We start from the raw sequence: 13,005 nt of genomic DNA on the forward strand, positions 1-13,005 counted from the left end.
AGAAGCAGCTGCAGCGTCAGCCTGTCCTCTCTCTCCCCAAGTGGGTGTGTGATGCCACCCACTGACCCCTGCTAAGTGTTTCTTTATTTCTTTCAAGGGTGTGGCCATGCCCCTCATTGACCATGCTCCCTCATTCCAAAAGAGACCGGCAGAGCTGTTGGCGCCTCTGGGTGAAGATGGTGGTCTGTCTCTTGGCTCCTCAATGGCTCCGGCTGAGGAAGACAGGCTGTACTGTGAGAGGGATCAAGCGGTGTGCAAGAAGTAGCCTAAATTATATCGCACTGCTCTCCCCTTGTTTTAATGCCATGGAGATTGTGTGCACAAGCCCCAAACCCTGTGCTTCATTTCCTGCAAATTGGAGAAAGTTGCAGGGCATAACTGTGATTTTGCTTTTCCATTGCTGTAATATTAAATCTCGTTTTAGCAATGTGAGACACCTGCAATTAAGAGTCAAGCGGATAAAAACCCTATCAATCTCGGATCTGCTGCGCAGCAATAGTAGACAGTAGCAATCCTGCACATCCTCATTTATAGATTAGGGAAGGCAGAATTACCATTCCCCAATTGTGATTATTCCCCAAACTAATCGGAAACTAGTGCAAATACTTTAAACTTTATTTAATAAACCAAAGTGCTATGGAAAAGAAACTGACTGTCATTTCATCAATTTCCCCCGGATAAATGACTAATGCACCAATGAGGACCGGTCCAAATATTTTGAATGGGACTGATAAATATTAATTGTAGCGTTCCTATAATTTAGTATTGAGTATAAGGCCACAGGAAGTACAGTAAGTGGATTGGTAAACCAAGCCAGCTTGTTACATGTATCTCCTATTTGACACTTATGTTGTACTGGGATGCGGTCCTTTGGTCTACAGCATGATGGTCGACATTCATTAGGTTGACACCATTAGGTCGACATGGGAAAAGGTCGACATGGTTCTAGGTCAAAAGGTCATTAGTTCGACAGGTCGTTAGTTTGACAGGTCATTAGTTCGATAGGGTCTAGATCGACAGTCAAAAGGTCAACATGGGGTTTTTCGCTGTTTTTTTAGCTGACATGTGTCGACAGGCGGTATATCATGCCTTACCATCCACTAAGGTCTGGTGGGAGAGTAAAATGGTGTGCCCGACACATTGCGAGTGCAGCAAGCGATGTGAGGGGATGCGGTGCACTTTAATCTGTGTCCATGTTGACTGTGTTTACAATCAGGTCAAAAAACAGTTAAAAAAACCATGTCGACCTTTGACTGTCGACCATCAAGCTGTAGACCAAATGATCCCAACCCCTTGTACTGAAGTTGTACCTTCTGCATTCCTATCCAATTATATATAATGTGATAAAGTAATACCTGTGTCTTGGTAGGATTTGTATGTATAATTAATCGTTAAACCTTGATTAATTACTTACCCAACTTCTTTCAAATAAAAAAACTCTTTACAACAAACAAACACACAAGTAAAAAGGTACAGTCTTGCCAATGACTTACATGAATGCTTTACATTCTCATTCCCCCCGGCTACTTACAGTTGGTATATATGCGCTGCCTGAATGGTCTGCCTTTAGAGAACACAAATTCCACAATGATTAGGTTGAAGCTTGTGACATGAAACAATGTAGCGGTATAATAGTTCTCCGCAAATCCTGGTTCCTTCATTGTTACATTTCCCATGCTGATGTTTAAGGGATGACATGCACTGTGGATCAAGGAAAGCAAGTGTTACACAACTGCTCTAGAACTCCATGTTGTTTCAGGAACATTTCTTATTCTTATTAATTTTCTTTTATGACAGTATTGTAATGCAAGCATTCTTTTGGTATGGTCTTTTTATGTCAGTACATAAACAGCAAAGATCATCCGCTACTGTAACTATAAAATATGCAGACTGATTGCACTTACTTGTCTGCCTAGTGCAGCACTTCTCAACCTGTGTTCCTTGGTGTGTGACAATAATAGGTGGACATCTGTCCATTCTCCCCTATGCCCCTCTGTACACTTTGTGTTCCCTGCAGTGATCATCTATAGTACACAGGGCCGGCACCACTACTAGGCAGCTCTAGGCATTTGCCTAGGACGCCGGCACCTGGAGGGCGGCAGTTTGCCCCTCACCCCCAGCACTGTGGTACCTGTGTAAAAAAAACTTCCGTCCCCGGCGTTCCTGCTGAGTGCTGGTGCGTGCAGGGGTGTCCGTGCCGCCGGGGGAGCCTGTGGCGCTGTTATTGTGAATAAGCTTGTCGCGCCCGGCGGGGTCCCTACAGTGAATAGAAAATAACTAGCGCTATGCGCGCGGCGGCGCGGGAAGTGCTAGTTATTTTCTATTCACTGTCAAAAATCAAATCAAAAAGGCGGCAGATCAGGGGTCATCAGGATCATTGGGCCAGATGCACTAATGCCTCAAAAGTGATCAAATGGAGAGTGATACACAACCATCAGCTCCTGCCTGACATTTTATCAAATACAGTTTGTGACATGGCAGGTAAGAGCTGATTGGCTGGCTGTTTATCACTCTCCATTTTATCACCTTTGAAGCTTATTGCATCTGGTCCATTGACAGATGTCAGCTAAAAGCTGAGGGTTCCTAAACTTACTAAAGGATCAGTTTATCACACAATCTGTTGAAAGACCGACTCGTAACAGGGCATTATTAGATTTAGTATTAACAAATAATATAGATTTAATTGCAAATACCAAAGTAATAGAACATCTGGGAAGCAGTGACCATAACGTGGTCTTACTGGAAATCTTTTTTCAACATGCGGGACCATCTAAAATAATACATTTTAGGAAAGCGAAGTTTGAGTTATTCAGGGAATATATCAAAGAAATCGAGTGGGAAGCATTATTTGAGGGGAAAAACGCATAGTAAATGTGGGAAACCCTAATGCATTTGCTAGAAACACTAATGAATAAATATATGACAAAAGTCAATAAGGTTAAAAGCAATAGGAAAAAGCCACCATGATTGGACAAAAAGGTAAGGACACCAAGACAAGAGCATTTCAAATGTATAAGGCTAATTGGAATCATGAGGAGTTCTTTAAGTACAAAGAAATAAATTAAATTTGTAAAGCGGTAATCAAAGTAGCTAAAAAAGCCAGTATTCAATGCCTCTGATTCGCCATATTTTCTGGGGAATCAGGCAATTCGCCGGGTTTACAGGGAATTTTCTCACAGAAAAAACAATTCGCCCTATTCAATGGACACAATTCTCTGCAAATGAAGAGCGAATGTCTGGCAATTCTCTGTTTGTGATTCTCCGCGATTCGCCAGTGGTTTTCAATGGGGTTTTTAGTGGAATTCGCCGAGAGTGTATTCAATGCTGAAGTGGAGAACTGCTTTCTCCAGTGATTCGCCCCTGGATTCTCCATTTTACATTTGTCATCTTTTTCTGGAGAACTGGAATGTGTTTTTTTTTACACATTCGCCAGCAGGGGGCCGAGCCGGGAGTCGCTCATTAATATTCATATAATTCACTGCACACTGATCCCGATCATTACATATGCACGATCGGGACCAGTGTGTAGCGGCTCCCTAGCACAGCCCCCTGCCAGCTCTGGGCTACTCTCCCTATGTCCCCCACAGCCCTCCTTCTCCCCCACAGTGTCTGGAGCAGGCAGGGAGGCTTCCATCTCCCTACCTGCAGCCGTCCCCCAGCTCCCCGGCGGCATTCGCCGGGGGGTTAAAATTCGCCGCCAGGGGCAGAGAGCCCCATACGCGTTGAATAGTATCGGCTGGTGGCTGGCGACGAATTGCGGGGGACAGAGAATCACGGCGAGCGCACAGCGAATCCAAAACAGGATTCGCTGCCATGCGCTCGCCGGAGCATTGAATACCCCCCAGAAAGTAAAACCAATCCTAACAAGTTCTTCAAATACATAAAGAGAAAAAGAATAATAAAAGAGAACGTAGGCCCTTTAACCAACAACAACGGTAATAACTGTACTGAGGATAAGCACAAAGCAAAATCCATTTTTCTTATCGGTGTTTAATAGGGAGGAGCCAACTTGACCTTAGTATTGAATTCTCCACAGATAAGATTAAAATAGGCTCTGCAAAATCAAAACAAACAAATCCCAAAGTCTGGATGGGATTCATCCAAGGATTTTAATGGAATTAATGGAGGAATTAACAAATCCTCTGGATTACATTTTTGTGACATCATTTTTAACCATAAGGTGCCAAAAGACTGAAAAATAGCAGAGGTAGTACCTTTATTCAAAAAAGGAAAAAGTGATGACCCAGCAAATTATAGACCTGTGAACTTAACATCAATAGTGGGTAAATTATTTGAAGGAATATTATATGATGGTATCCAAAAACATTTAGAACTGCACAGTATAATCAGTAATAACCAACTTGAGTTTGTAAAAAACCGCTCATGCCAAACAAATCTAATAAGCTATTATGAGGAAGTTAGCAGCAATCTAGACAGCGAATGCTTTAGATGTTGTCTTCCTTCATTTTGCTAAGGTTTTTGATACTGTATCACATAAGAGGTTGATAAATAAAATGGTGGAACTGGGCCTTGGGTTAAAGATTTGTAAATGGGTAGGAAACTGGCTGCGGTATAGAGAACAGAGAGTGGTTTTGAATGGTGCAGTTTCGAATAAGGTACCTGTACAAAGTGGAGTGTCATGGGGTATACTCTGTAATGACTCAAACTTCGCTGATGACACAAAACTGACCAGGGTTATTAGAACAGACTTGGATGTATCTATGTATCAGAGCGATCTAAATAAACTAGATGTGGGGCAAAAGAACTGGAAAATGAGGTTCACTGTGGATAAATGAAAGGTTATGCTTCTTGGGAGACATAACCAGTGTGCTAGTTATAACCTAAATGGGGTGGCATTGGGTAATTCAGAAATGGAAAAGGATCTAGGAGTTCAAATAGCCAACAAACTGGGGTGTAGTGCTCAGTGTCAGGTAGCAACTTGAAAGGCAAATAGGATACTAGCCTGTATGGAGACTAGGGATGCAAATGTAATTATGCCTCTTTATAAAGCATTGGTCTGACCACACCTAGAATATGGAGTGCAATTCTGGGCCCTGCACTACAAAAAATACATCATAGAACTGGAAAAAGTCCTAAGAAGAGCAACAAAGTTAATAAAAGGGTTGGAGAAATTGAATTATGAGACAGATTGGAAAAATTGGGATTGTTTACGCTAAAAATGAGATATTTAAGGGGAGAAATGCTTAACATGTACAAATATATCAGGGGCCAATATAACGAATTGTCAGGCAACCTTTTACTTGGAGAAAGGACTCTAGGACACGTGAGCATGAGTTTAGATTAGAGAGAGAAGATTTCATACACTTAAAAGGAAAAACTTTTTTACGGTCAGGGCAGTAAAACTGTGGAACTCTCTTCCTGGAGAGGTGGTTTCGGCAGAGACAATAAATTCATCTAAAATAAAGTTGAACAATTATATATTGGGCAAAAACATCCAGAGGTAGCAATAATAATAATCTGTACATAATTAAATCAGATTTCAGTTTATATAAAGGTTGTGTCACGATCCGGAGTCTAAAGAACACTTACCTTTCATCTAAATGCCTGTCCAGACTTGCTCTGAGGTATACAACTTAATAGACTTCAGTGCAGTGATCTGGCTTTCTCTCACATGACATTCAGAAACCAAAACCTGTCTGCCTGATTCTGACATCATCCAGCTGGGTCCAATCAGCTCCGCCCTGATTCCTGTAAGTATGCTGGGGAAATGGTCTAGAGTTGTCAGTGTAATGGTGTCTACAGCCTAAGTAGCATCTAAGGATCTGCTCCTGTGTTATTCAGCCTCCAGACCAGTGCTATTGTTATCTCCAGCACAGCCTGACTCCTGGCAGTTCTGCTGCATTCTCTCCTGCTGATTCCAGTCAGTTCTGCTCCTGCAGTTACCACAGTTTTATCTGGTTCACCATCGGTTCACCATCGGTTTGCCATCGTTTCACCAACGTTGTCAACGACCACTGCGCTTCCTATCCACCTACAGCTCTACTACCCGGTACCATCTTCTATTACCAGACACCCTTCAGAGAGTCATCATCGATTACAGCCACCATCGGTGACCTATCATTGAACAGCTATCATCATCGGTGTACTTTCTTCCAGTGACTGTGTTATTGGTACTATCCCGAGCTACATACTTACCTGCAGTGCTCCATTGTTGTCTCCGACACACCATCGATGTTCAACATCGGTTTCTGCAAAGTGAACCTCCAGAATCCAGATCACTGTGATATTGTGTTATTGAACATTTCTAGTTACTGTATTGCTGGCTCCAGTCCAGTCCTCATCATCTCAGTGATGTTTTGCTTATTTCCAGTCTTCTGAAGTACTTACCTGTCTATAGGTGCAAAACTCATTAAACAACCAAGTTTTCATTTTACCTCAGCCTCAGTGTCAAGTCAGTCCTCAAGTGTGAAAGGTTGAAGCAAATAGATCATGCACTTTAATAACGTAGGTTGAAATTGATGGATGCACGTCTTTAATCAGCCTTTACTACTATGTAACTACATGTAATATACTTACAGAACACTCCAAAGAAAATGGATTTGGACCCCATCCTCTTATACCATTATGTATGCACTTAGGGGTCGATCCTATTAGGTGAAGATATAAATATATATATACTTGCACTGTATGTAGGAACTCCACATTCTGTTCTGGTGCACTTCAATGAAATAACTACTCAATCCAACGAAATAGAGGCACTCAGACAAAATAGTTTCATCAAGGCAAAAAACAAAGCTGTATTTAGCGCCAAGAGCTTTCAAGGCATAGCCTCATCCTCAGGGCACAGCTGTCAGCATTCAACTCAGCATCGGTTCTGGTGCACTCCGATAAAATAACTTCTCAATCCAATGAAATAGAGGCACTCAGACAAAATAGTTTCATCAAGGCAAAAAACAAAGCTGTATTTAGCGCCAAGAGCTTTCAAGGCATAGCCTCATCCTCAGGGCACAGCTGTCAGCATTCAACTCAGCATCGGTTCTGGTGCACTCCGATAAAATAACTTCTCAATCCAACGAAATAGAGGCACTCAGACAAAATAATTTAATCAAGGCAAAAAAAAAGCTGTATTTAGCACCAAGCGCTATCAAGGCATAGCCTCGACCTCAGGCAACGGCTGACAGCGCATTCTGAGAAGCGACAAGAGCAAGATGATTTTTGAAAAAATTGATTCTTAAAAATGATGCTGTTTATAAAAGATGATTTTTGAAAAAGATGATTCTTAAAAAAGGTTTGTAGTTGGTGAAGACAGATTAGAGTACAACATAGGAAAGAGTGAGATCTGGTCAGATGTCAAATTGAGCAGCACACAGGACAGCACCCCTCTACAGCAACAGCACACAGGACAGCAAACTTGTTTTATTATTTCTATGGTGAACACAGGACAACACCGCTGTCCCTTTAATCTGGGTCCAGGACTACTAACTGCATCTTCAGTTGTCAAGGTTATTCCACACTATTCTGGATTGTACTCAAGTCTCTCTTCAACCAACCAATTAATTAGTACACATCACAGCAGACAAGCAGTAGCACTCCTGGACAAATAGGGCAGCCAAAGAAAAGAGGTGCAAGATGGAATTGTCCTTGGGCTCTCCCACCCTTATATTGTATAAACAGGACATACACAATTTAAGAAACCAATCATTTCAGCGTCAAGGTCTGCCACACAACAGAGGTTGAAATGATTGGCTTGTTTGGGCCACCACAAAAAATAGAAGCAATTAATCTCTCCATGCACAAGAGGCATGATGTCATTGTCTTCCTCCTCCAATTCCTCACCCCCTTCAGTGTGTACATTCTCTTCCTTACAGAGTATTAATTCATCATCGCAGGTCCCTGTGTAGTGTTTGGAGGCAATTGCTGGTAAAGTTCTTAAACACTCTTTCAGAGTACACACTGGGGGGGGGGGGGGGGGGGACTTAGGTAAAATAAAGCCAGTTTGTGCAAAGGCCTCCTCCAAATTACCTATTTTTCCTGTCATACGGACTGTCCACATGGCTACTTGGATGCTGTCACCATTATACTCCAACATTCTTTCAATAATGAGAGCATCATATGCAGTGACAGTAAATATATCAGTATTTGTTGGCAGATCCTTCAGTCCATACCAGATGTAAAAAGTTGCTCACTGCCAGGGGGTTGTCAGGAGAAAAATGAAGGAGGAGCTGTTGCCATAAACCACTTCAGCTGACAATATTCTCAACAGCAGGTCTTTGCACCTATGCAGACTTGTGTCCACTGGAAACAAAGACAGAACGTAAGCTTTACACCTAGGATCGAGCATGGTGGCCAAAATGTAGTGATCTGATTTGACCAAATTGGCCACCCTTGAATCCTGGCAAAAAGAATGGAGGGCTTCATCCAAAACTCCCACATACTTCTCAGAGATCCGAACCCGCTCATCCCTAAAAATAAGTGTATGACCTCCCAGAACTGCATTGGCACAACAAGTCTCCAATTTTGCAGCTTTGAGAAAAGCCTTGTAGTATCTCAGTACTACAATGATGCAGTAGGGCCAGCAAATAAGCTCTGTCTGCAAGACTAATACTAGGCATACATGCCGGCAATGCTCATCAGTGAATTCTACCTAAAATAAGTGAATTCTACCTTAGAAATAGTTCACTTACCTGAACACATCGGTTTCACTTAACCATGGCTGCTGCTGAAGCATGATGAAAGTAATAATCTGCACGACCATGGTGAAAATAAAATGCACCAGAATTGAGAGGAGCAAAGGAGGAGAGAGTAGGTGTCCTGATGGTCGATACCGAGCAAGCTTGGGAGCAGGGCCATTCAGACTCACTAGAGGAAGAACAGAAACATTTCTAAAGCTCACTTGTGGTGTTCCCGGCATTCAATCTCTGGATCTGGAGATAAATAACAAGACACTGATATAAAAGACAAAGGATACTTACTCGTTAAGGTGGCTGAAAAGTTTATAGCCAGATCTTGCAGGAGGTAATGATAGTTTCCGAGAAGTGTTTGTTTCTAAAAGGAGAAAATAACAAGTGAGATTCTGTATACATAAATACACTTTAGGGGGCATACACATGGGGTGACCTTTGCTTATTTTCTTAGCCATCTGTCTAGATCACTTAGAAATGAAACACAAATCGCCTCGTGTGTATGCCGTATAGCGATGGAAATTGAAATTGTAAAATGTACACTTTGGAATCCCAAGTACCAGTATAAATTAGAGATGTGCGGGCTCGGATTCCCCAGAACGGTAGCAATCCGAGCCCGAGCCCGGATCCAAGCAGCGCTCGGAGCTTCCCGCCTGACTCGAATCCGGGCGTGCGGGAAAAAAGTCATTGCCGGGCGCTGGATTCTCGCAAGATCCGGACTGATATATAAATAGCAAGCATCTGGTGCAATTTGTCACTCGTGAGTTAGGAGGGTTAGGGATAGGAGTGTGCTTACTGTGCAGAGCTTTGTTAGGTTAGGTAGGTTAGGGACTGTAGCTGTGTTTTTTTGCTGCTGGAGCGACTGCCAGTGCCTACTAGTGCCACTGTCTGCTCTGCCCTCTGGTGGTGTGCGCTCTGCACTGCCAGTGGCTGGCTGCCAGCCCAGTCAGTAATACCTCTACCTGGCCACTTCAATCAGACATGTGTATATGACTGTGCAGTGGGCACTGTTGTTAAACTTATTAACCACTTGTATACCAGTCTGCTTGTGCATCTGCTGTATAATACCTCCCTGCTGGTGTATTTTTTACAGCCTTATATAACTAGTAAACATATTCTCTGCTGCTGCATCTACTGTACTGAGTCTGACATATAAATAAATATTAATAAATTAACAGTGTACTAGTGCATCTAGTAAATAAAATAATATCTCTGCTGGTGCATATTAATTATTCTGCCATATATAAAATATCTCTCTGGTGGGGCCTAATTAATTTACTACTGTATATATAATATCTCTCTGGTGGGGCGTAATTAATTTACTGCCGTATATATTATATCTCTCTGGTGGGGCCTAATTAATTTACTGCCGTATATATAATATCTCTCTGGTGGGGCCTAATTAATTTACTGCCGTAAATATAATATCTCTCTGGTGGTGCATAATTAATTTACTGCCGTATTTATGATATATCTCTGGTGGTGCATAATTAATTTACTGCCATCTTGTCTCTGTAGAGCCAGTTTATACAGGGAGATATGAATTGGGTTTTTTGTGTGGGGGCCCAAACATACTAATCATTTCAGCCACAGTTTTGTAGGCCCTGTCGCTGAAATGTTTAGTTTGTTATGGTGTGCATGTCCTATTTCCGCAACATAAGGGTGGGTGGGAGGGCCCAAGGACAATTCCATTCATTAATCCCACTGCTGAGAGTCATTGATTGCAGCACGAATCGCCCACTGCTCCTCGGCTGGTCGTTGCCTGGTTATGTCTGGTCAGTAGGTTCCATTCCATTCTACTGCCGTACATATTATACCTCACTGCTGGTGCATCTACTGCCTTAGATAGGGTGTTACAGGAGTCTCCGGGAAGCCATTCTGCAGTGTTGTTAATGTAGGCACTGTACCTTAAGCACAGATAACACGTACATGACTGTGTCACATTCATAGACACTGTAATGCAGATGAGGATATTCCCTATATTATTCCGGGAGTCTGCCACTGCCGCTCTCACCCTGCATCACACAACCAGACGCTGTCGGAAGACAGCCTAAAAAGTGACAGGAGTGTGCAGGAGATGCTTGTGGTGGCCCACAAAATTGCTGCACACTTTTGCCATTCTGCCACTGCCTGCCGAATTGCCCACTGCTCCTCGGCTGGTGGTAAACACGATCAAGCCAGATAGTGGTCTTAGTGGATATTAAACTGATAAAAACAGATACACAGCATGCTCGCAGACCAACTCAGTGCTGCACCAATCGCCCACTGCTCCTCGGCTGGTCACCGCCTGTGCTCAGAAAGTTCCACCTCTTTGCAGCTTTTGCATTGCTGCACCAATCGCCCACTGCTCTTCGGCTGGTCGCCGCCTGTGGTCAGAAGGTTCCACTCCTTTGCAGCTATTACATTGCTGCACCAATCACCCTCTGCTTCTCGGCTGGTGGTAAACACGATCAAGCCAGATAGGGATCTTTTTGGGGCCTCTCCTAGATGAGCCACGTGTTTGTGCCGCACACTTTTGTGGCTTAGCATAGTTATCCAGCTACCTCGGTGTAACCATTTGAACTAAAAACAATATTGTGAGGTGTGAGTTGTTCAGAATAGACTGGAAATGAGTGGAAATGAATGTTATTGAGGTTAATAATAAAATAAATAAATTCTGCTATTTCAGAACCCAAAACGTTTAGGGGGTGTTTTGGCAAAACCCATTAGAACCCAAAACCTGAAGGTAATCAGAACCCAAAACGCAAAAAGTATGCGGTGCTGATCCCTAGTATAAAGACATACTGTACATGTAAGATCTAGATCCTGAGTAGTATTGCATATTTATTGCCAACAGTGTCAGCCCGGGACATAACGGGCCATCCATTGAGTGCATTAATCACGGGCCCTCCATTGAGCACCTTGCTTAGGCGTGTGGTCAATCTCGTGAGGGGGGTGTGGCCAGGTACATCAGAGGTTCGCGGAAACATTAGGAATGTGTGGCCTCCCATGATAAATAAATATATATGTCCCAAGAGGAGGAGCTGCCCCAGGCAGTAGGGTCTAACAGGGGTTTTCCTTGAATCCCTATGGGCCAGTCCAACCTTGATTGACATTGTCACTAATCTGTGTATACAGTAGTTCCCTCATAAGCTCACCTATATTCATTTAGTTCACTTGTCCTACATACAGGTGAGACGGATCTCAGCAAAATGTAGCAATGGTGCTAGCTAATTGCCTGGTTGGCACTGGCTATTATGAGAGCCAGATTTACACAAATACAGCATAGGATCCCAAGGGTTTAAGTGGGTAATATACAAAGGTGCAGCAGTATATACTGCTGGAAATTTGGTGAGTTACTACAATGCAGTGATGTGCGGTCACATGAGGCAGTGCCTGTCATACTCCAGTATCCTCCAGAGATTTTTTATGAAAATTATTAGAATAATACATAAAATATATTTTCTTTGTATTTTTCATAACATTTTTAACATCAAAACACTGGCATATGACAGGGGAGGCACATCTGTCCGCACATCACTGTATAGTAGTAATAGTAGGTAGTCAGGCTGAGAACAGGTATAACAGTTGAATTGCCAATGGCTTATATTTTAGTATATCAACCTATAAATTCATATTACATTAGTTCTCAAGTAAAAGTTGACTTCTGAAACCCTCATGCATATTCATCTTTATGCATTTTCCTTTTACACAGTATACATTTTTAATTCGGGGTGTGGTTGAAAGTTCCACAGTGTTTAGGTAGAAAGTCAAAAGGTCGACATAAAATATGTTGACACAGACAAAAGGTTGGCACAAGTAAAATATCGACCTGACCATGGTTGACACATGAAAAGGTCGACATATGTTCTTCACAATATTTCATACTTTACCATCCACGTGGAATACAATTGGAAACTAAGTCCCTATAGATTGTAAGCTTGCAGTAGGCCCCTTTTACCTCCAAGTCTGGCTGTTGTTATCCAATTTTTTCTATCACAGTCTACAATTGTAAAGCGCCATGGAATCTGCTGTGCTATGTAAAAAACTGTAAACAAATAAAGTGAGTGAACTGAGCAATGCAAATGTACTCACTACACTAATTGGGGGTCCATGTAATTAGGTGTCGACATTGACATAAAAAAAGTGAAAACAAATGAATTTTTTTTTACGTGTTAATCTGTTCCATGTTGACAAGCATAATTGTGTTAACCTTATGACTATTACCATGTTGACGTTGTCCTTTTGTCTGTGTTGGTCTATTGCAGTAGTCACCAACCTGTCGTTCCGGGTGGCTCGACCGCTGGCGCCCGCCCGTTTTCCCTCCTGTCTATCCCTCCCTTCCTCCCTCAATTGCCTCGCTAGTTCTGAAGGGAGGAAAGCG

At 42.5% G+C, this 13,005-nt stretch overlaps 1 protein-coding gene across 1 annotated transcript in view; it reads right to left on the bottom strand.

The window, feature by feature from the left end:
* LOC146064271 (putative cation-transporting ATPase 13A4) overlaps positions 1-13,005 on the bottom strand; it is a 142,484-nt gene that overhangs the window by 19,868 nt on the left and 109,611 nt on the right. The window contains exons 25-27 of the mRNA XM_083177555.1: positions 8,934-9,006; positions 8,646-8,820; positions 1,532-1,701 (exon numbers count right to left, since the gene is read on the bottom strand). Coding sequence (XP_083033681.1) covers positions 1,532-1,701; positions 8,646-8,820; positions 8,934-9,006 — 418 coding nt within the window. The remainder of the gene's footprint in view (positions 1-1,531; positions 1,702-8,645; positions 8,821-8,933; positions 9,007-13,005) is intronic.

This window comes from Crinia signifera, chromosome 3 (assembly GCF_055691185.1).
Source record: "Crinia signifera chromosome 3, ASM5569118v1, whole genome shotgun sequence".
NCBI lineage: Eukaryota > Metazoa > Chordata > Amphibia > Anura > Myobatrachidae > Crinia > Crinia signifera.